Raw genomic sequence first — 23663 nt, 5'->3', positions numbered from 1 at the left:
AGCTGAGGGTACACTAGGTAATCCTGGGCAGAGACAAGCACTGAGCCTGAGACCTTGCAGGATGAGAAGCGATCAGACACAAGAAAAGTCAGAAAGAGTTCAAAGTGGAGGGAGCAGCACGTATAAGGTCTCAGAAGTTGGAATAAATGTCAAGCAAAGAAAAGTAGACCCATGTGTGTGGAGACTCAGGAACTCAGGGGTGAGGTGGGGCTGAGGACGGAGGTGGGTGTAAGGGTTACAGGTTTGGGGGGGGAGAGGGAGGGGGAGTGGGGTCATGGGGGTGAGGGTGGTCCACTCCACACTCTAGACTAGAGATATCAAGGAGGTCACTGGTTGTGAGTCAGGAGTCCAGGGAGGGGTGGAAGCTGCACACAGAGACTTGGGGAGTTGTATTCAAAGGCATGATCTTGGGTCACACCAAAGGTCAAGTGCAGATAAAGATGAAGGGAGCTCTGTGTCCTGCAGCCCTTCAATCCAGGGAAGAGGAGGGAGCAGTAAGGAGATGGAGAAGGAGTGGCCAGTGAAGTGGGAGGAGAACCAGGAGACCCTAAGTCCTGCCCACCCCCCAAGAAACGTCAGCAAGGAGGAGGGAGTGACTCACAGTGTCAGATGCTGCTAAGGAAGCAAGAAGAGGAGGACAGAAACCTGACCCCAGTCCCTAGCAGGGGGACATCACCAGTGACCTTGATGAGAGCTGTCTTGATAGCTGGGGGCCAAAAGCCTGACCAGAGTGGGTTTAACGGACAATGGGAGGACAGTCCAGAGAGAGGCAACTCTTCCAAGAAAATTGGTGTGAAGAGATTGTCTTTCTCTGTCTCCCTCTCTCTCTCTGCCCTTCCCCCACTTGCACATTCTCTCTCAAAAGGAAATGAACATTAAAAAAAAAAAAAAAGAATAAAAGGGTGGGTTTGGTACTTGGTTAACTGGCACAACAGGCCTGAGTTTAAACCTAGACCAGTCACCAGTCGGTGCACTGGGTTTCCTCCAGCCCTTGTAAGCCAGGATGGGATTTCTGCCAGGGGAGGCCACTGGAGCCAGGTGGAAGGGAGAGGAGGGTGTATGCAGCTGGGTGATTACAACGAAGGACCCTAGGATGTAACTGGTGAGGACAAGAGGGGGGTGAGGGTGGGTGGAAAGCAGGCCTGTCGATGGATCTTAGTTCGGGGGTTGAAGATCCCTGCTACTCAGCTTGGGGTGCATAGACCACCACCGGCAGCAGCATCTTCTGGGAGTTTGTGGGAAATGCACAATCTGAAACCAGTGAGATCCACTGAATTGGAATCTGCATTTTGAGGAGATCCCCAGGTGATTCCTGTCTACGTGCCAGTTTGAGAAGTGTTGGCACAAGAATTTTTGGAACTGGGAAACTAGAAGGCACGCGCTGGAAAGCTAGGTGGTGATGATCGGAGGGTGGGCGGCTTGTATTTGAGATGGCGAAGGGGTCAAACTGGAGAGTGTACCTGACTGCAGCATGGAGGGCTAGCCCTGGGAGACACAGCCCCTGGGCACCAGCTTCAAGGCTGGGCACTTCAAGTAGGAAGAAGCCAAAGTGCTCTTGGGCATTAGGATCCCAGGACCAGAAAGGCCTCAACTCCCCAAGTTGGTGGGTTCTACTCCCATACCACTAGCTGGTGATTTATGGGTTAGTGAATTTCCTTATTTCTTTTCTCTTTCCAAAACTTTCAAAAGTAGAGCGAACCCTCTATTTCTCTTTGGGCTCATCCAGTCTAGCTCCCCCCTCCGATCGTTTGCAGTGGGACAGGCCACAGGGCCTCCTTCCTCAGCACGCCCCCCCTGCCTAAGGCCTGCGATAGGACGGGCTTCGCATTCAGGCAAAAGCAATCGCTCCCCGATCGTACAAAACAGGGCGAAATCGTGGCGGCCGAGGGGCGTGGCCGAGCGATTGGTACGGCCTGAGTCCTGCGTGCTCTGCGCGCTGCGAGCTCTTTGCGTCTGCGTAGTGCGCCCACCTCCCTTTCTGCCTCCGCTGCCGCCATGGCGCCCGTGGTTAGTATGGCTCCGCGCGAGGCCTCGGCTCTGGGGCAAGCACGTGGGCTTCGCTGGCCCGGCTCCTGCCCGGCTCGCGCGGGACGGCGCTCTGCAGAGCCCGGCCGAGGCTGGGCTGGCAGGCCGGCGGGAGCGGGCCAGGGCCGCCCCGGGCCCAGCACGTTGTGGGCGGAGGAGGCCGCGGCCTGGGGCGCGAGAGGAGCCCCGGAGTTTGCGGAGCCCGCGGCTCGGGCTCGGGCGGCTGTCTGCGGCCAGCCGGGAGCTGGGGCGCCCAGGCTACAGCCTGGGCCGGCCAGGGCCCTGGGGAGCCCGGGTGGCGTGAGGCAGCCAGGGTCTGGGCCTGGCTACCTGGGCGGAGGGCGGGGAAGAGGAAGGGGACCTGCCACTCTCGGGAGTCGCATATCCGGGTAACCTACACCCGGGACTTGGAGACGAGTGGGAATGTCCACGGAAGGTGTCTGGCCGGCTTGCTTTCAGAGAGGGGCCTGGGTTTGAGGACCCTCGTAGTATTCATGGAGGAAGCAGTTCCTCAGGGCGCACCTGTAGAGACTTTTTTTGGTCGAGGGCAGGGCCCACCTCCATTCAGCCCCGGCCGGGCTGGGACCGGCCGTGTGGCGCCCTCGTGTCACTCGGCCTGCAGCTCGCCCTCCTCACATGTTGCCTCGAGCAAGTCGTTTTCCTGCCTCCCTTTTGTTGGGACACCGTTAACATTTTCGGCTTACCTACTCTTTTCTGCCGGGGCAGGCTTTTAATACCTCTCTGCATTTGTATGCCTTTGATTTAAAACCTTGATGGGAGGTGTGGATCCCATTGTGGGCAGGTCTTTTACTTGCTGATTGTGTCTGTCCGGGGCTAGATCTTAAAGCATCCCTTTAGGTTACCAGGAAGAGATGTCTTAAAGAGAAGTCCGTGATTTTTGGAGTAGCTAAAATGTTGGACAAGTTGAGCCAGTCAAATGGTAGATGAAATTTTTTTAAACGTGAAGGGGGACCAGGCGTGTTCTTGGAAAAGGCTTTTTAGAGTCTGTAAAACTCTTTAGGGTGGAACTGCAAGTAGTTAGGTAAGGTCGTACAGGTGCTTTTTTTAGTGATGTTGGAGTTTGCAGAGGGAGAAGACTGAGCTTTGTGAGAGTAAAGGGACTGCATCCTTGCAGGATGTGCTCAGACTGATGATTTAAATCAAAACCTAGAAATCGACAGTAGTGTTGTAATTAGAACCAAAGTTTGAGTCTTTTTCTTGTCCCTGCTGGGGTAGATGCGCTGCTGGGACGTGCAGTTCCCACTGTGGTTTTCAAGAAGGTAGGTGAGCAGTTAAACGGATCAGGACCCTAATCTGGAGACTTAGGACAAGTACTCATTTCAGATTCAATTTGTTTTAGATATGCAAGGCATACTTTGTATGCTTGCCCTAGTCCTGGAATAAAGTATGCACTGTTTCTTGAAACTGTGTTTCTAAAGTTTTATGGTAAATAAAAGAAAATGTTCCTTTTATTGTGGTTTATAAGGTAACAGACTTTTCATGCCCAGAGAGATGGGGGAGGCTGGAAAGGGCAAGTAAGTCAGAGTGCTAGAATTTCCCCCTCAAAAGGGCATGACTCCCGGCCCCTAAGCTTACAAAGCAGCATTCTGGGTATCACCCCTCAGGGCAGGTCGCTTGCGGATTTTGGATTTGTGTGGGCTTTTCCATCTCAGGCGTTTTTGGTTCGGTTATGTTTTTGGTGGTTGAGGGGAGGGGCATACCGGTCGTGCCTTCATCTGTGTATCGTTTGCGCACCTTAGAAAAAGCTTGTGGCGAAGGGGGGCAAAAAAAAGAAGCAAGTTCTGAAGTTTACTCTGGACTGCACCCACCCTGTAGAAGACGGAATCATGGATGCTGCCAATTTCGTAAGTGACACCCTTGCTGCCACGCAGGACAGGGAGGGACCTTCTGAGATGTCGCCGAGAAAACCTGCTGGAGCACGTTTCTGTTCTCCTGCTCGTGGGCATCTCTGGTTCTGGCTCCACACAGACCGGAAGTTGGTCTGGTTACTTGTTTTTAAGTCTCACTTTCTTTCATGTGTATCGGTGGTGAGGAGTAAACATCAATGCTAGGGAACTGCCTCAGTTTCTTTCGCCTCTTTCCTTTTGTTTCCAAAAGTGGTTTTATTTACTTCCGAGTTCCCAGGAAACGGCCAACTCCACTGGATCCAGTACCCGCTTGGCACGTTGGTGTGTTGAAGCATAAGCACTGGGCCCTGATCCTCACAGAGTAAGGGGCTGTCTCCACCCGGCCTGACTGCTGGGCTATGGGTATTGGACAGATGGCAGCGTTTCTTTGGGCTTTCCTTTTTATTAGATATCAGGGCTTCAGTGTTTACATTAAAATACTCTCTTTGCTGATTTGTAATTGGAGCTTGTTTTTTTCCCATATCCCGCTTTGTATTGATATTTTACCCCATATATTTGGCCCTAGAAAAATTAACCTCATTGCCATATTTTGACTGTGCAACTTGGCAGTTTCCTCTTTACCTGTTCGGTAGCCGTGTCTGGGGAATTCAGACTGACTGACTGACTTATTTATTTATTTAGAACATTTACTTATTTTTGAGAGAGAGAGAAAACGTACGTGCGAGCAGGGGAGGGGCAGAGAGGGTGTGTGTGTGGGGGGGAGACAGGATCCAAAGCAGGTTCTACACTGTCAGCACAGAGCCCGACTCGGGGCTCGAACTCACAACCCGCGAGATCATGACCTGAGCCGAAGTCGGACGCTTAAGCCACTGAGCCACCCGGGCGTCCCAGAATTCAGACTTCTTGTGCAGAGGCTCTTAAATTCCCATTTGCTCTTCTCTTTGCCAAAAGATAATGTTACAACAAGAATAATTTTCAGGTGAAACAATCTAGAGGTTCAGCCTATGGCCACTAACAACAGTGAATGCCCGTAACTTCTTGCGTGTCCCTGCCTTGTGTGATGTGATGCCTTTTGTGTCTCTGTTGCTGCGGGAAGTCCCTTAATTGGCTCCTCAGTCTCTGTGTAACAACGTTACTTTTCTCTTCTCTGTGGCCACCTTTCCCTCCTAACCTTTGTGGCCTCTTCCAGCTTGTGTCTGTGTTGGCCCTTCCCTGGCATCGCTTCCCTCTCCCTGCCTTTACACTCACTTGTGTGTAATTGTTTTTCCTTCTAGAACCTTCTTAGGATAAAACAAAAAAACTTGAGTCTAAGATGCAGAAATCAAGATTTCTGACTTAGTCACTCTACTCTGTCCTCAGTTAACGTACAGTGTATTGGAGTATGTATGTATGTATTTTAAAATTTATTTTTGAGAGAGTGCGTGTGTGCATGCTGGGCAGAGACAGGAGGAGACAATCCCAAGTAGGCTCCACGCCATCAGAGCAGAGCCCGATGTGGGTCTCTAACCCATGAAACATGAGATCATGACCCAAACTGACATCAAGGGTCGGACACTCAACTGACTGAGCTGTCCAGGCACCCCTACCCTTGGAGTTTTTAAATAGAGGATTGTAGGGATTTGGGGCTGGAGGGATTTCATATCATTTGTAACAGCAAGAGAACCAGAGTTGTCCCCCCTTTTTTTATTTTTATTTTTTAATTTTTTTTTTCAACGTTTTTTAATTTATTTTTGGGACAGAGAGAGACAGAGCATGAACGGGGGAGGGGCAGAGAGAGAGGGAGACACAGAATCGGAAACAGGCTCCAGGCTCCGAGCCATCAGCCCAGAGCCTGACGCGGGGCTCGAACTCACGGACCGCGAGATCGTGACCTGGCTGAAGTCGGAGGCTTAACCGACTGCGCCACCCACGCGCCCCCCCCCTTTTTTTTTTTTTAAAGAAGTAGGCTCTAAGCCCAATGTGGGTCTTCACCCCACAACCAAGAGTTGCACACTCCACTGACTGAGCCAGCCAGGCACCCCCGGAGTCCTCCTTTTTGACCAAGACCGCTGAATTCACCCCATGGAGGTGGGTGCCAGGCTTCCAGGGGGTTTTGCCAAGAGTGCCATTTCTGGGCTCCTGGGCTGTTGCCCTTCTGCTGGGCCATGCAAACGGCCCCTGAGCTGATGTAGAGTTGTTTTGGTCTGTGTTATGTTTTGCTCCTACTGCTAGGTTGAAGACTGACTTATTTCCTCTCATGGTACGGAGAGCAGTGTTTTATACTCCTTAGATTCAGAATTGTCTGTACTTTGTAACAGTTTGGCCCTAGGTTTCCTGTCTATTCTTTACTTTTGACTCATCAGTCAAGCCTTTTGTGTAGAGGCACATTTGTTTGACCTTGTGTGGAAGCAGTCACGTGTGTTCGTGTGGGGATGTTTTCATGTTCCACGTGTAAATAAAGTTGAGTAGTGCTGTCTTCTAATTTCCATTCTTAGATTTCAGACCTCATATTAATAGCTAAATATGTGCTGTAATTTTTTTTTTTTTGAAGACTGAACATAGAAACAAGTCTTCATTCAGTATTAAGAGCATAAAACAAGTGGGCCAAGCTGTCGCTTCACTTACTGATCGATTTGACCATTTCCACAGGAGCAGTTTCTTCAAGAGAGAATTAAAGTGAATGGAAAAGCCGGGAATCTTGGTGGAGGGGTTGTAACCATCGAACGGAGCAAGAGCAAGATTACGGTCACTTCTGAGGTGCCTTTTTCCAAAAGGTATGGGACAGGAAAGTGCTACCTGCCAGCCTCCCATCTCTGAGTCCCGCCCCCCCCCCCCCCCCCCATTTGTTTTTTGCTTGCATCCCTTAATCCCTGGAACAGGGTCCAGTGCAAGGAGGCACTGAATGAATGATCCTGTGGGGGTTGAAAGCATTCAATTTTTGGTAGTTTTAAAAATTTTGTTTTTCACGGGCTAACGTATTTCAAGCAAGATGCTCAGACTTGCTTAGACAGTACTGAAAATGAGAATATTGCCTCCTTTCCCTGTAGATCAGTGGAGGGCTTTCGTTTTTATTTTATTGAGGTATAGTTGACATGCAGTGTTGTACTGGGCTCAGGTGCACAGCACAGCGATAGGACAGTTCTCTACCTTCTTCAGTGTTCGCGATCAATGTGCTTGCATTTTTAATTCTACTTTTAGTTCCCTGTAAGTGCCAGTATCGTTGGATGAGGACTCCGAGATCTCAGTTTAGACTGAAGCCATCCTTTTAATTCCTGTGGGCCCATTTTTCTAAGTCGGAGACCTCAGTTCGCTTGTCCTGCCGTATTGTATGGTGGTTGTAAGGAATTGAACCGGTTTATACCTGGCTCCTAGCCCAGAGCCTGGCATGTTCTTAGGAGCTTTCAATCAGACTGAATCAAGTGATGGGAGATTTGAAGGTGTGTTAGGACAGATTTGGTATAATTCAGCTTTTGCTTTTAGCTTTAATTATTATCAGTCAAGAGGTGACTTCCTACTCTGCCTGGTTCAGTTATTTGTGCAGAAGGAGATTTTTTTTTTTTAATGTTTGTTTATTTATTTTTGAGAAAGAGCACAAGCAGGGGAAGAGCAGAGAGACAGGGAGACACAGAATCCAAAGCAGGCTCCAGGCTCTGAGCTGTCAGCACAGAGCCTGATGTGGGGCTCGAACTCACGAACTGTGAGACTAGGACCCGAGCCAAAGGTGGGCGCTTAACCGACTGAGCCACCCGGGCACCCCCAGAAGGAGATTTGATAACACGAGAGATGGGTGCAACCATAGGGCCTCCAGGCCGTACAAAGCCTGCGACACACTGGGCTTTTGCAGAGCTCCTGGGGGTGATGCTGTGATTTGTGACCTGTCCCCGACGTTTACCAGGCTGGCTGTGAGAATGGCTCCTGACACCTTTTCCATTGGCACAGATTGTTCATCCCCAGTGCAGGAGGACAGGGGCCCTGTGTTCTTCGCTTTCCTTTCTGGATGGTAATGGTTTTCTTGAAGTGTTCTAGGTATTCCTAATCCAGGACTTTTTCTTGTTTGCGCACTTCTGTAGCTTTTTACCTAGTTTTCCAACATCCTATTATAAGAAAAGGAAAAAGAAAAATTTTTTTTAAATTTTTATTTATATCGAGAGAGAGAGAGCGTGTGCGCACATGCACGAGTGGGGGAGGGGCAGAAAGAGGAGAATCCCAAGCGGGCTCTGCCTTCACAGTGGAGGTCATCACCTGAGCCGAAATCAAGAGTCGGACACTTACTAACTCAGCCACCCAGGCGGTTTAATTTAAAAATTATGAAAAATCTTAAGCCACCTGGACTTTCAAATTAAGCACCTCACCTGAATACAATATGGTAGAAACAGTATATGGCAGAAAAGAATACTTTTTAGATGGAACGACCAAATTGATTTATTTTTATGTAGGGGAAAGTGGATAGGATTGAACTGAGATCTTCACATCTTTGTGAAGATGGCTTTGTTGGCGTAAGTAACGCTGTTGAGCAGTACTCGTTTCCTGGAGGTGGTGAGTTTGTTGGTCCGTTCCTATCTGGGTCCTTGCCGGTCTGCCTGTGTGGCTCACGTAGTCCTTGTGACAGCCTGAAGAGATGGTAAGTATCAGGAGTCTCATTTCATGGAGGGGGAGAGTGGGGCTTGGAAAGGTTAATTTGCCCAGCCGGGACTTAGTTTGGTGTTCTGCTCCCTCTTCTCCTTTTGGGTTTGGGAAGATGCCCGAGGGCCTCCTAAGTCAACAAGTGAGAGGAGAAACACGATTGCAGGCTGTGGGCAGTTGGGATGTTGAGCACAGAAGCCAGTCGCTGCCTTTGTGAAAACAGCCAGTTTTTTAAGCAGTTTGCTGTGGTGACTGCTTAGCTGTCCCCCAGGCCACGCCAGCAGTCAGGCTGACAGGTTGAAAGGACTGAGTGCCGTCACTTGCAGAGGTGGAGCAAGGGCAGTGGCAGGGTGGCGTCCTGTTTCCCAGGAGTTGGGTGGTGAGCATCTCCTGGCCGGAGTGAGTGTATGACAGACAATCCCCGTCATCCGAACAACCTCGGAAGGAGGTTAGAATCCGTGAGGTGAGATGCGGGAAGTACCTGGAGCTCATTAGAAACCCAGTGATTTCTCCGTAGAAGGTACTAAGATCGGGTACTTAACTGTGTCATCACTACTGTGGTATCTTTCTCCAGTGGTCACTAAGAACCACTTCATAGGCGTTGTGCTGTGTTTAACCGACAACTGTGACCTCTCCTTGTGTGTCCTCATTTTTATTGCCAGTGTAGATGAAATGTGGCTGACGCTTGTTTTAGAACCTTGGCTGGGTATATCGGCCTTACCTTTGCCCTTTTTGGATGCTGGGAGAACACCCTGAATGGTGATGGTTTGAATGCACAGGTTTTATACAAGTGACTGTTGGAGATGCCGGAGCCCTGTGGTGAGTTCTCAAGTGTTCTCTCTCTGCAGGTATTTGAAATATCTCACCAAAAAATATTTGAAGAAGAATAATCTACGTGATTGGTTGCGCGTAGTTGCTAACAGCAAAGAGAGTTACGAATTGCGTTACTTCCAGATAAACCAAGATGAGGAAGAGGAGGAAGATGAGGATTAAAACTCCTTTATCTGAAATATTTTGTATGAGTTCTTCAATAAAACTTGGGAACCAAAATGGTGGTTTTCCTTGTATCACTGCAGTGTGGATTGACCAGAAAATTGGAAATCATAGTAAAAGGGCTTCATTTGGGCTGCCGTTCACTTATTTGTAATTAGACTTTTTTTCCTGCTTAAAAACTTTAGTTATTGTGGTAATAATACCAAAATAGAAATAACCTCCTTTAAGGGAACTGCCCATGAATTGACCTTGAGCAGGTGGTTAAAGGGTGTGGAGGTGTGTGCACTTCAGTTAGTCACTATTTTACTTCAAAAGGTGTGACCGTTTTACCTGGTGCTTTTCTTAAAAGATTCAGGTATACAAACATTGGGACGTCTAATCCACTGAGAGCAAAACCAGTGACTTCTCTGAGGTTTGCTTCCTGCAGGAACAGGGCAGCGTCGATAAAAGTGCAAGGTTCTGGGGCATTTACTTCACCTTTTGATTACAAATTACTCGATGCACATAACTACTATGTACATCCTTTTTCTTCCTGTAGAAATAGGATGTCCTTTTCCACCGCTGCATATTCTCCTCTTCAGGAAAGAATTTGGAGAGTGCTTATAAAAGTCCCAGGTTTTCAAAGTAAGAGTGCACAAAAATGAATCTGTAAATAAAAACTGTTCCCACAACTCTTTGCAACAAACTGTCCCTTTGGCCCCCAGCAGGGGGAGCTGGAGCTGAGCGGTGGTAGAGCTTCCAGAGATGGACCTGTGCATCTGGCCAGGATTGGAGCCTTGTCACGGGGGTGGGGCGCGAAGGAGAAGCGATTGAGAGACGGTTCATGCCGAGGAGACGGGGAAACAGTGCGGACGTGCCAAGGGAACGGTCACTTCTGAGCCACCTAGGCCATGCCTGGATTTAATGTCCAGTCCTACAAACTTGCATTAAGCAGGACCAGACTGAAAGTGGGATTTCGTTGCCTTGTGTGCAGAGGCTGGAGATCTGAGCAAGGTCATTAAGTTGTAAAGATGTGTCGTTGCCAACTGAGAATCCAGAGTATTTGGGAGTGACTTTGAAAAGAGACCCTGATGCCTTATGGTGCCCTTCTAAAATCTAAACAATTCTGCAGAAATGTCTGCAAAATCTTAAAACTACAGTGTAAAATGTTCTTAAAGAGTTTCCCTCAGCTAATTTCTACACCTGACATTCTTGGGCTCTGCTGGTTGGGGAGCTGGAAATTAGAGTCCTACCTTGGCTCCAATTTCACATTTGGTGCTCCTTGGATTGAATTTAACATGTTGCATCTTTGCAATTTCATTTGTGGTAAAGGCTCTAGCATTTTCTATTTCTATGCAAATTTCGTGAAGCAGAATTGTTTGCATGTGTGAAGGCGAGGTTTCTTTCTGATGTAACTGAGGCATCAGCTGGGTTTTGGCCACAGTCCCTACCATGATCTGTCCCTACCGTGATCGTGATCGTGATCGTGATCGTGATCGTTAACTGTTAGTAAGTTTATGACCTGGGTTTGCAAATTGTACTTGTTTGTTGCATTGATGTTCGCCTGTAGTGATTCTTAGTTTGGTTGTAAAAAATTAACCCTGGGCTAAAATTAGCATATATAGTTTTTTTTTTTCCCCAAACTGCTCCCAAATTTTAAAACTTGTAATAAAATTGAAACTCATTGGTTTTTCTATGCCTTTTTGAACTCTTGTAATTGAGTTTTGATCACATTTTATATTAAAGTGGCTAACACATGGCTACTATTACTGTGCAAGCCTTTTTTTTTTTTTTTTTTTTTTAAGGATTGGCATGTTAATCTATTTAGCGACAGATTGTTTTTCCTGCTAATTGCTGTACCAACAATGACCTTGGTCTTCATTAAGCTTGAGAAGAAAATGTGTCCTTTATTCCCATTTTCTTTACCTCAGCTGTGCCTCGGTGAGAGTCTGGAGTTGGTCGTGACCCAACTCTCCGGGTCAGATCCAGAGCCGAGAGAATAAATTTGCAAACGACTTTTTCTGATGGAGGATGTGTAATGGGAACCTGAATCACCACGCCCGTTATGCCAGCTGTGTCCAGACCACCTTTAGACCACTTTCCTTTTCATCTCTTGACTGATGACCTACCTGCTCCATGGGAAATACAGCCCAGGAATCGGGGGGGAGGGGGGTCATGGAGAGTTTCAGGCCAAGATTTTCGTTCATAAAAGCAACGGAATAGGAAGCTGGCACAATCCTGTTCTTAGCTGATTCTGGTCACCAGTACCATTTCTGGGCTAAAGGTTGAGTATTTGGTTTTCTTTCAAAAGCCTCAGTGACACCCACCTTTTCCTGTGACTTTCAGTGGTTAAAGGTGCTTGTTTTCTGAGTAGTGTTCTCTTCCTATCTTTTTGGGAAGAACCAAGTGTTGAGATACATGGACCCTAACTTCACCAGTGGCGCCTGGCAGGCGGAAACAACTTGTGCGTAAGACAGGGAACAAAGTGGGGGAGTTTGATCACACCAAATACTTGTAAAGACAAACTGATCAAAATTATGGAATGTTCTGGGGGCGTTTAGACCACAGCCTTTTCAGAGGATACTTGATGACCTAGGAGGTGAGCAGGATTCCAGTGAGGTGATAGACTGGCCTGTCCCCTGGTTGTCACCTTAACCTCAGGAGAGCCTAGAAATTGGCTTTGGCAACCTGGCTTTCGCTTCCTCCTGCTGCCACGGTCCTTCCCGTGGCTTTGCTCCAAGCTTATCCAGCGTTGGAAGCAGAGTGTGGTGCTGGCCGCTCCCTTTGAGGGGGGGCATACACCTAGGATGTGTGGGTCATTGGCCAGATGACAGATTCTGCAGTACCATGGGGACATGTCTTCTTGGTAACCCTGGACAGAGAGTGGGGCTGGCCAGAGTCAGAAGCTGGGGAGAGCCTGGGTGGGGTCCTGCTGGAGGTGTTGACTGACTTGTCGGGTGCCTCTTCTTTGGGGTAACAGGTTGTAGAGGTTGCGTCCCTTTCTGGAAGGGAGGAAGGTGAGGAAGAGGCCTGGTGGGTGAGGAGGAGGTGCCGAAGGAAGCCGGTGAAGGGCTGCCTTTTAAAGGATGCCACCATGCTGCTTGTCTCGGGGAGCAAAAACCTAAGAATTTGTAATCTAGACATTTTCCTATCTTGCCTCTCTTTGGGAGGATCTGAGAATTCACATTCTTTTTTTCTAGGCTATTTCTGGCCAAGCTAAAACTGTCTGTTAATGCTGTGCTGACCGGCTGAGTTGGCTGCTACCGTACCTAGAACCCAGAAAGAACCCCTAAGATGATTTAAGTCTTAGACAACCCCTTCCTCTGGCCCAGGGCCGTGGGGCCCAGAAGTCTGCCTTATCGAGAAACACCCCCAGCAACTCTAAGTGATTTGGGTTCAGGCAGTGCAAGACTGCCGTCTTGAGAAACAGGCTCCAGGTACAAGGGAGATCTTGGTGCGTTAGGGACATTTACCCTTCATTTTATTTTTATTTATTGTTTTATTTATGAGGGCGAGAGAGCGTGCACAGGTCGGGGAGGGGCAGAGAGAGAGAGAGGGACAGAGAGAACCCCAAGCATGGGGCTGTGCGGTCAGCCCAGAGCCTGACACAGGGCCGACTGAGCCACCCGGGGGCTCCTGCCATTCATTTTAGAAGACACTGCGATGCCAGCGATGCGGCTCAGCCGCTAAGAGGAGGCCGGGGCAGAACTGCATGGCTCGCGTGAGGGGCGTAGGGACAGGGGCTTCACGGCGCCGTCAGGTGGTCACAAGTAGGATATGTGGGTAAAGAACTGTCCTCGGGCAGCGCTTGAGAGCTGCCTGTATGAGGAGTCCACGCAGCCCGGGGACGGAGACTGATCGGGGTGTTTGCTGAAGGTGCCTCATAAGCAGTATAGTTAAAATGATTTTGATTTTGAATTGTCCCTCAGGTGTAATTCTAGGCTCTCATCAGCCAACAGGAGGAGCTTGTCTCCTGAAACTGGAACCTTATGGATAGGCTTATTCTCAGAATTGCGGTCTTTATGGAATTGCCACCTTTTTAGGGATTGTTTTTGACATCAGACATTTGTGGTCCATTGTCACGGCTGCTGATAGTTTGACAATAATCAGAGCTCTCCTTTAAATATTCTCGGAGATTTCTAGTCAAAAATCCCTTTGTCTCTGCCATTGCAGTCTTTGCTTAGTTTTGCTTTTGGCGGGTAAGTAACTTGACCGAGCCGCAGCCCTCTGCAAGATGGGATGGCCAGGGGGCGGGGGGAGGTCTAGGAATGTGAGCATTTGGACTGTTTGTTGCCAAATTCGGCAGGTGGGACTGTCCTTGAATGATGTCTTGACTGTCTCAGCCTCGCCTTGGGAATGGGACCCAAGATTAGCGGTGTGTGCCCGAGGTGGGGGCTTTCTGGTGATAGGAGGTCCTGTAAGCCCACGTTTCTCTCAAGTGGGACAGAGAACCTTTGGAAGGGTCCTGACCTCCTCTGCCATCCGGGAGGGGTTGGGGGCGGGGCTGCCGAGGGGTGGGCAGGTTTGATGGTGCTTCCGGCTTTTCCCTGGATAAGTTAACATTCCGAAAGACTGGAGGTCTGGAAAGAGCAAGGCAGCCTTGCCAGGGAAAACGGAGGCTGGCTAAAGCATTGGCGATTTGGGGCCTCTGAGCTAGACGCTCAGTGACGTGAAATGCAGCCTTAGACCAGAGAAGCCCTTTGCTTTCTTAGCCCAACTCCCTGCTGCCTTTCCCTCTGCCCTTGCAGGCCACCTGCTCTGGGATGCTTCAACCTCCCTCTCTAGTGTGGCTTACAAGTGACCCGGCAGATGAAGGGGACCCCCAGCACCCTGCACTTTGACCCGGGAGGCTGGACAGACCTGCCTGTACCCAGGAATAAATGATGAGGAGCTTTTCTTCAGGGCTTGCTCCCAATTCATTTGGATCGGAAGGGGGAGGAAAAATTGCCTACACATTTTTCCAACTCCCCCGGGCCATCCATCGCCTTCTGGTCACAGCTTGGATTCATGGCTTGGGCTGTGGCCCCCCCGCCGAGAGGTTTTGCATGGGGTGCCCTCACCAGGCAGTCACAACTTTCCTGGTTCCCCAAAGGCCCCAGGAAAAAGAGCCCTTTTGTTAATGCCAGCGTGCCAGGGGTTACTGGTCAATCCCTGCCAGGACGGGGCAGGTGTTCAGCCAAGGCCAGAGGGGTTGGTGCGAGAGAGGAGACAACACTACCCCTCTCTCTTGCTTCCCAAGCCGGGCAGATCCTGTGGGTCCCTGGCAGCCACATGGGTTTCCAGTGGGTTCCCCCAAACGTGTCTGGACTGAGGCAGCGAGACAAGGGTACCTACCCTCCCTTTACTGGCTCTTCTAGGGTTAGAGAACTGACCATCCTAAGGGCTGCTGCAACTTTGGCCTTCTCTGAGTAGCTTCTACACCTCCGGCAGCCCAGACTGGCCGCGCTCGTTTAAAATTCCAGCCTTGTTCCCAAGGGCTTCGGCCTTCATGTTCACCTTTAACTGAGGGCTGTTGGCGGCGCCTCCTTACCGCCCAGCGACAGGTGTCGCTTCTGAGCGGGAGTTTTGGGCACAGACAACGAAGATCCGCACCACCCCCAGGGGCTCTGGAGGTGTTTAGACCGGACCTCGCCTGGAGGGGCGTTTTGGAAGAGGGCACGTGGGCGGTGGGAGCGTGGTGCCATGGGGTGAGGGAGGAGCCAGCCTGCATGCATTTTTCTGGAGGAATCGCACCCGGTCTCCAGAGCGACCCTTCCCCAAGTGCGGAACACATTTTTCTTCCGATCTTCCTTCCAAAGGGCCGAGCCAGGTTCTCGGTGCATGTGAGTGGAAGTGCGGGAGCTCGACGCTCGCCGCCCAGGGCACCCCTCCCCTGCGCCCTTGGGGACTCGGCGGGGGGGGGGGGGGGGGGGGGCAGGGCGCCGTCCCGGGCGGCGGCGACGGTGGTGGCGGATCTTCCAGGGGTGCGCGGGGGCGAGTTCCCCGCCTCCCAACGGGCCCGGCTCGCCCGAGTCGCCGCGGCCCGCTCGGCCGTCGGGTCCCTGGGCGCGCGGGCGCCTCGACGGCTCCCCCTGCCGGAGCGCCGGGTGCGCCCCCCTGCACCCGGGGCTCAGGACTAGTCCCCCCAACTTGTTCTCGGCTGTTAACTAGTCGCGCTGCCGGAACGATGGGATGGGGTTGCCACAGCAACAGACTGGACGTCACAATCCGGGCATGTGTGCCGCCCCCCCGCCGTGCCGCCGGCGCTGCCGCCGCCACCCTCGGCCGGCTGCGGGACTCGGGCTGCGGGGCGCGGTGGGCGGAGCGGCCCGGGCTTTGCGGGGAGCGGGGCGAGGGCGGCCGAGAGGAAGGGGGTCGAGACGGGGGGGTGGAGGTTTGGGGGGGTGGGGGGGCAGGCGGCCGCCATCTTCTCGCCGAGGCCGCCTCGCCCGCCGCGCGCGCCCGTCCGGCCGCGCACGGGTTAAGGCTGGCACCGCGCCCGGCGGGAGGGGGGGCGCCCACCTCCCCTCCCCCCCGCGCCGGGCATGCGGGGCCCGCTGGGCACCGAGGAGGAGCTGCCGCGGCTGTTCGCGGACGAGATGGAGAACGAGGACGAGATGTCAGGTGAGCGGGGTGCCGGCTGCGCCCGGGGCCGGGCGGCGCGGGGCGCGGGGCCCGGCGGGGGCCCGGGGCCGGACCGGCGGCGCGCAGGAGGGGAGCCCGGGCCGCGGGACTGCGCTCCCGCCCTGCTGGCGCCGCGCGGCCAAGGGCGCGGGGCCGGGCGAGCGCCGGGGCGCGGCGCGCGGGCGGGCCAAGGGCGGGGTGCGGTCGGGGGCTCCCGGGCCGCGGCGCGGACCGGGCGCGGGCGGAGGAGCGCGGGGGGCTGCGTTGGGCGCCCCCGGGCGGGGAGGGGGCGCGGCGCCGCCGGCTCAGCCCCGCGTGCCCTTGAAGGGGGCGGGAATCGCGCTCGGCGCCCGGCGCCGCGCACCCCGCGCTGTGGACCCGCGCCGCGCGCCTCTGGCCTCGCGGGGGCAGGCGGGACCCGGCCGCCACCCGCCTCGGCCCCCTCCCTCCCCGGGGCGCGCTGGGTGGGGCCCGGAGCGGCTCGAGGACCGGCCGTGCTGGGGGACCCGGCGAGCGCCTTGGCTGGGGCGGGCTTCCCCTACCCCCCGGGCCCGCGAGGGCTCCGGGCCGGGGCGCTCGGGCACTGACTGCCGCTCCCCTTTCCCGGCCGTGGGGTGCTGGGGCCGTCGCTCCTAACACTTTGCCCGGGCCGCCGGCGCCTCCAGCCCATCCAGCTTTGGCCACGGGCCTGAAGCCCAGGGCCGCCGCCCCAGCCCTGGCGGGCCCCTCTCAGGGTTCAGCATGAGCAGGGCTTGTGCGTCCGGGGTAACCTTGCTGGATCGTCCTTTAGTTAACTGCTCACCGTTTGTTTGGGACGGTTCTCCCCCTGGCACAGCTGGGCAGGGCCTCACCCTGTCAGCCAGCCTCCCTCCCTCTCTCCCTTTTGGTGGACTCTTCTCAGCTGCCCGGCGCCAAGCCCATGGCCCTTTCTGGGCTCCTGAGAGACTTGGGGGAGGCTCAGGGGCCCTCCCGAGCCCAAGAGTGTGCTGTCTGGCCCCAACAGTGCCTTGCAGGGAGGGCGGATGGGACATTCTACACGTCGTCGTCGGGTCCCCCGACTCTTGTGTGCAGGGGGCGGGAAGGGGAGGGCCCTGCAAGCAGCAGCTCCCCCGGGTGCTAGGAGGCTTCCTGGAGAGGGGATTCCCACCAGGTGGCCCCGCCCACTGGGGGGCCTCCTCCCCACCCCCCCACTTGTTGGCTTGCTTTAACACAGACTGGGCCCCTAAGGGAGCCTGGCCTCACTCCGCCTTTCAGACCGCCGGCCAAGTTTGCGAAGGGCCTGCCAGCCTTAGGGGAGTGGGGGTGAGGTGGCCCCTTACGGGTGGGGCTGCTTGGACAATCATTGTTTTGCCCCTGGGTGCAAGGAATTAGGCCCATTTTCTGGGAGGGAACACAGAGGCCCAGCACAGGCACTGAAACCCCATGGCTGCTTTCTCCCCGGGAGGCGGGCTCCTCCCTAAGCTGTCCTCCTCAGTAATTCCCAGTGGTGCTTGGGGCGGGGCCCCTTTGTGGCACTGATGGGGCAGTGGACAGCTGAACTTGCACCAACAGGTTTATTTCCAGGACTTCACGGAACCCCTGATGGGGGGTCCCCTGTTCCCTTTCCCCCCATTCTCTGCCTCTCCCTGGTTGTGTTAGGGCTCAGAGCATGGGGAGGGTTGATGGGCTCCTGCTTCACTCTGTTTGGGCCAGAGGGGTTGGGTCCCTGTCAGAGTCCCCTGCCCACCACCTGTTCTCCCTGCTTGTGCCCATTGCTCTGGGGCAGGGCGAGGTGGAGGGGTGAGGTGGTCCCCAGGGGCCCGGAAGAGGTCCTGCTCTGGGCCCCTCTGGCCTGGGGATTGCAGCCCCGTCTTTCTGCAAGACGTGATGCCCTGAGCCTTCCCAAGCTCCCAGCTCCCTCTCTGTGTCCCTGGCCCCAGGCACCGTCCTGGTCCACTTCGTAGCCTCCTAAGCAGTCCTCCCTGACCGCCCTCCCCTCAGCAGCCAGGGTCACCTTTGTAAGCACAGATCAGACCCAGACTCCCGCTGCTTGGGTAGATCAATGTGCTCCTGGTCTATACCACCTTCGTCTCCCCCCTCATTCCCCAGCCGCAGCCACACTGGGCTGCTGGATGCTTCTGGAACGCCACCTCCAACTCCAGACTCCGTCCTGCCCTTGAGTACTGGCTGTGACCTCTGTCTGACCTGCTCTTTTCTCTGCTCATGGCGGCCTCCTTGCTGACACGTCAGTCCCAGGACGCGCACATGTCTCCGCGGGGAGGCCCTCCTTGGGCCTGGCCCAAGCGCGGCCCCACCCCTGTCCCTCTCAGGGGCCATTTTATTTTAATTTTATTTTTAATTTTAATGCTTTATTTTCTTGGCCGCACCAGGTTACTTCTGTGTCAGTGGGCTCCCCGTCTCGAGGGCGACTCCTTTGATCACCTGCCGTGCTTGGCATCTGGCACCCTGGGTGCTCAAGAGATGCTTGTGGTCTCGGCGTCTGAGGGCTGGGAGTCCCTAGCTCACGCCTGGCCTCTGGACACGGCGTCGGCTTCAGCCCGGGCCTCGCGTCTCTCCTGAAGTGCCAGCCAGTTGGCCCCCTAGCCCTCCATTACAGCTGCCCCGTGGCCCTCGGCCTGGGCTCATGGTTGTGACCCGCTCGGACCTAGGGCCAGCTGCTTCCAAAACGTCACGGCTTTTGCGGGGAGGAGCCAGTGTGTGGGGCGCAGTCACGCTAATTTTTCAAATCTGCAGCGGTTGGACGCGTCTCTTGTCAAATCTTTCTTTCCATTGTGCCTCACCTTCCCCTCCCCCTCAGCCGTGTTCTTGTTTCCCACACAGGGCTCTGCGCCACCAGTGCTCTGGCACCGAGGCAGGTGGGCGAGCCTGTGTCCAGCCTGTGTTGAGCGGAGGGCTCAAGGGTCAGGTGCAGCCTGCCTCTGCTTGTTAGCTGACCGACCCTGGGCAAACTCCCCAGCCCCTGTGCCTCGGTGTCCCCACTTGTGGAATGGGGATATGGCACTAGCTACCTCATAGAGGGTTATTGTGAGGGCTAGTGAGACAGTGCACGTGGAACATTTAGGTCACAGTGCCCAGCACATAATAGGTGCCCCATAAACTGTCACCACTGTAATTGGCACCATCCAAAGGGGGGCAGTTGACCTACCTTCCCCGAGGAAATGCTTCTGAGACTTGCACCCTCATCTAGTAAGCTGGGGGGGGGCGGGCACGGGGGCCTGGGCTGCAGGAGGGCTGGGAGTGTGAGGCCATGGTGGGGCTGGAGGGAGAGAGGGAGTGGCTCGATGCCCCTGGCCTTTTCCTCTAAAGTTCCCAGCCTGCTCAACCCCAGTCAATCACTTACAGCCGGAGGGGTGGGTTTCTCAGGGCTGGTGAGCCCAGCCTCTCTGCTGGCCAAACAGTGTGACCACTCTGGCCGCAAAGACACTTGACTGGCCCATGTCCCCATGCCCACAGGGCTGACCCCAGTCATGTGAGCATCTTAGGCTTCTTGGAGCCCAGGATCCAGGAAGGAGTGATGGCCATGATTCCCAAGGTTCATACTTTCCTAGCTTACTGCACCTCCCCTGGGGACACGTGGGTTTTGGGGGCTCCACGGAGCCTGTATGTAATACCATTTGCTGGGGGGAGGGAGGGAAAATGACCAGCGTGCTTTGCCCAGTGCCTTGGCCTGTGAGATAGTCACTTCCTTCCGAATTGTCTATCATTTCGTCCATTTATTCAGTCAGCAGCCCTCCTATTAATCCACCCACCCATGTGTGCACTTTCCCACCGAGCATCTGTTTATCCAACCATGAAACCAGCCAACAACCACCAGCCGTACAACCACCACTCACCAGCCAGCCATCCTGCCCACATTATCCATCCATCCTAGCCACTCTCCATCCACCACCTACCATCCATCCATCCATCCATCCATCCATCCTTCCATTATCCATCCATCCATCCTATCTATTCTCCATCCACCATCCATTCATCTGTCCATCCAGCCATCATCTGCCCATCCATCAATCCGTCTGTCCATCCATCATCTAGCCATCCATCCATCCTACCCACTCTCCATCCACTCTCCATCCATCCATCCACCATCCACCATCTATTCATCCATCCATCCTACCCATTCTCCATCCATCCATCCATCCATCCATCCATCCGCAATCCATCAGCTTGTCCATCCTTCATCCATCCATCTGCCTCCCCAACATAGATTTATTGAATATCTTCTCCGAACACAGTATGTGGTATCTAACTTTCTGGGGCTTTTGCAGGTACAACTTTTGAGACTTTCTGCCTTGCCTTTGGCTCTGTCCTTATTTCTCTCTCCCTGTCTCTTTTTCCCACTCTGTCCCCATGTCTGTCTCACTGTCTTCTCTGAGTGCTTGCCCCTGTTTCTCTCTCTCTCTGGCTATCCCTCTCTTTCCCTGTTTTGTCCGTGTCTGTCCCTGACCCTCAGGTGCGTCTCTCTATCCTCTCCCTCCTTGTCTCTCTTTCCTCCTACCTGCCTGTGCTCTGGCTTTGCATGGGGTCCTGTCCCTGCTTGCCCTGGGTCCCTGTCCTCTCTTCTTTGATCTCTTCCTGTCCCCAGTCCCTTAGGGTAAAAGCTTCACCTCTTCCCCCTGCTTGCCTGCCCAGAGTGCTCAGAACTGACACTCTCTTTGATGAGATGCCAGTGAGGTGATGTCTGGGTTTTGGTAAAGGTCATAAATAAATTATCAATCCTCTCTTGGACAGGAGTACTGACCTCCTCCCCATTATCAGCAGAGGGCCTGTGGTGTGGGGGTGCTCCAAAGACTGATGGGAACCTTGGTCTTGGTGCCCTGTCCCTTGGCTAGCCTCAGAGTGGCCTTGGGAACCCCTGGCTTGGCAATGCCCAAACTGGAGACCCGCTCTCTGCCACCCGCTTTGGGGCCCCGGGCTCCGCCTGCTGTCACTGAGCACTCACTCTGTCTCACGACGTCTAAGTCTCCACCCCATGAGAACGGCACCGTGAGGCCCATCTAAGGATGAAGAAGTAGGTTCATCTGGAAAGGGATTGGGGGCAACCTGCCAGGAAGGGGTGGTAGCTGGAAGCCTACACTCCCCTGGCCACCAGCTCTTGTCCCCTGCCTGGTGGTGGGTTGGGGATGGAGAACAGAAGGAGCCTCCTCCCCAAGACCCAGAGACGATGGTGGACGTTGAGCTGGGTCCCCATCGCTGGCAGATCTGCCTGCCTTTCTGGACCCTGGCAGTGGAGCTTTTGTCCCTGCACCCAGCTTGGGCCCCGAATCCTTCGACCATCCTCAGATCAGATGACCTAACTTTTCCCTCCATAATCTGATCACCTTGCATTTGCAAAGCTCCCCGGGGGGCTGTGTTCTTGCCCAGAGGAGGGGGCAGGAGCTGGGCAAAGCATAACCCGCTCGGGGGGGGGGGGGGGGGCGGTGAGCGTGTGGACCAGCTCTGACCCTGTGGGACCCTGAGGGACCCTGTGGGACCTTCCAGACCAAGGGGTGATCTGAGTCACCTTGGTCCCAGGGTGAGGCCCGAGCTCGGCACAAAGGCCTTGCTAAATAAATATGAGGTAAGTCTGAATTCTGGAGTGGGGGTGGGGGGTTGGGGGAGGCTCCGGTGCCCGGAGAGGGGCCGGGGTGAGGACCACGCATGGTGGTGGGAGACACCCGTCTGAGTTCCTTCCTGGCTCTACCACCTGCTGGCTGTGAAGCTATGTGGGTAAGTCGTGAGATCTCTGAGCCTCAGTGTCCTCATCTGCAAACGGGGGTAATGATAGTACCATCTCTCAGGGTTCCTGTGTGGAGTAGACAAATTGGTTCAAATTAGCACACGTGACCTTCCTCAAGCCCAGTGCAGGTGGCACCAGGTGACACGTAGTTACTTGCACTGTTACGCCGGGTTACCCCCGAGAATGGCCCACCCAGCTTGGCTGGGCTGCAGCCTTAAAGGGCTCAGTGAGGGCAGCCTGGGGGGCACCGGAGCATGTGCCCAGGGAACTGGTGGGAGGGCCGCGGGTGAGCTTAGGAAAAAGCAGCAGACTTACCTCTCTTTGCCCCGCTGTCTCCACCCCGCTGCCTGTCTCCGTCTCTCTGTCTCTGGAGCAGCATCCCCCTCACACCCCCTCCCCTGCCCCCCAGCCTGCTCCCGACCTGGAAGCTCAGGAGGTAGCAGAGATAACAAGGCTCATGGGTCCTAATTATAGCCCAAGTTTATCGATGGAGCCTCGGCCCTGGAGGGGCAGGGCTGGTGCGGGAGGGCACAGCCCGGCGGGGCCAGAGGGCTGTGGGGGCTGCCAGGAAGGGCCAGGAGCTGGCGGGGCACGGAGTCCTGGGGCTGGTCTTTCCCGGACCCTCACCCCAGGGCGAGTGGGATCCCCCCCGAGGAGGGTACAAGGCTGGGGGCTCGGGGAGCAGCAGACGGGCCCAGGAAAGGGTGCTTGGATATAACTCGGAGGGTCTGGCTTTCGGAAGCTCTCCTGATGTTGCAGAAGAAGGAGGGCGGGGAGATGAGGCCGGGGTGAGATCGGGGTGCTGGGGAGTCATGAGGTGTTGGCGGGGAACGTCACAGAGCTCAGCCCTGGGGTGTCCTCAGGGCTACCAGAATCTGTGCAGGGAGAGGAAGGGTCTGTCAGAGATGGGGGTGGGCAGGGCGGGGTCCTGATCCTGATGCTCCAGCTCTGGAACCTTCCTGGAGGAGGGGTTTAATCAGGCAGATGGCCCTGGGCCGTGAGGTCTTCTGGGAGTGGAGGAGGGGCTCTGTCCATGGGCAGAGGGTCTGGGGCCTTGTCCTCTGAGGCTCATTCTGGGCGTGGATTAGGGCTGGGGTGTGGGGCATCCCCCGACCCTCTGCCCTCCGCCCCGGGCAGATAACCTCCCGCAGACACCTGTTCATCCCCTTGTCTGCTCTGCTGGCCACTTGGCCAGTCGGTGACTGTGTGCTGAGCTGGCCTCCCCGGGCTGGGGACCACCCTGCTGAGGGAACAGGGGACTCAGGGAGGTGGCAGGAGGGAGAGAGAGCCCCTCCCGATTGCATCAGCCTGAGCCTGTTACATAACTGGCGCTGGGCACTGCAAGGGTGCAGGGGTGGCTCTGCCCAGGCAGTCTCCCCGCGGCTCCAGAGGAGGTGGGGGCAGGTGGGGGTGGGCAGGTGTCGACGGACAGCTGTGTCACTACCTCCAGACCCCCCACTTCAGGACGCCTCTGGGGGTCCCCGTGCGCGTTTTCAAGCGGTCTGAAAAATCCCTGCCCCTCCCTTGCCAGGGCTAAGAGGGACAAAACGGGACAGGGTCAGCTTGTGCAGCCTTGCCTCGGCCTGGCTCCACTCAAGACCTGGCCCACATCAAACCCAGCCCTGGGCTGGCTCCCCTGCTGCTCTCCCCTGTGTGCCATGGCCCCGGCCAAAGGCCCGGCAGCTATGCCCCCCCTGTGCCAGCCAGGACCACTGAGCTGGCCCTCGGGGGCGGCTGGCACGGTGACCACGAGCAGCAGCTTGAGGTCCTGCCTGGAGTCTGCCTCTTTGCACGCCCGTGTTTGCCCAGCGGGATGGGAAGGGCTCTAGGACTCAGGCCTGCCCTGCTGCCTATCCCCGCGGACTCCAGGGGCCCCG

The 23663-nt window shown here is 54.8% G+C and overlaps 2 protein-coding genes across 4 annotated transcripts in view; both read left to right on the top strand.

Annotated features, from left to right (window-relative positions):
- Positions 1-1930: 1930 nt before the first annotated feature.
- Positions 1931-9545, top strand: RPL22 (ribosomal protein L22). Its single transcript, XM_042952198.1, has 4 exons — positions 1931-2007; positions 3786-3890; positions 6522-6646; positions 9344-9545. The coding sequence occupies exons 1-4, from the start codon at positions 1996-1998 to the stop codon at positions 9486-9488; spliced, it is 387 nt and encodes a 128-aa protein (XP_042808132.1). The 5' UTR covers positions 1931-1995; the 3' UTR covers positions 9489-9545.
- A 6322-nt stretch (positions 9546-15867) lies between these two features.
- The window catches only part of CHD5 (chromodomain helicase DNA binding protein 5), a 59462-nt gene continuing 51666 nt past the window's right edge, over positions 15868-23663 (top strand). For 2 of the 3 annotated variants that reach the window (XM_042952765.1, XM_042952764.1), the window contains exon 1: positions 15868-16070. In XM_042952765.1, coding sequence (XP_042808699.1) covers positions 15992-16070 — 79 coding nt within the window. In that variant the 5' untranslated portion in view covers positions 15868-15991. Of the gene's footprint in view, positions 16071-19163; positions 19257-23663 lie in introns of those variants that run through there. The other variant, XM_042952766.1, reaches the window with a different exon arrangement.

Source organism: Panthera leo, chromosome C1 (genome assembly GCF_018350215.1).
Source record: "Panthera leo isolate Ple1 chromosome C1, P.leo_Ple1_pat1.1, whole genome shotgun sequence".
Taxonomy (NCBI): Eukaryota; Metazoa; Chordata; class Mammalia; order Carnivora; family Felidae; genus Panthera; species Panthera leo.
Note: the sequence above shows the minus strand (reverse complement) of the source record. Positions and strands in the feature narration are given on the sequence as shown.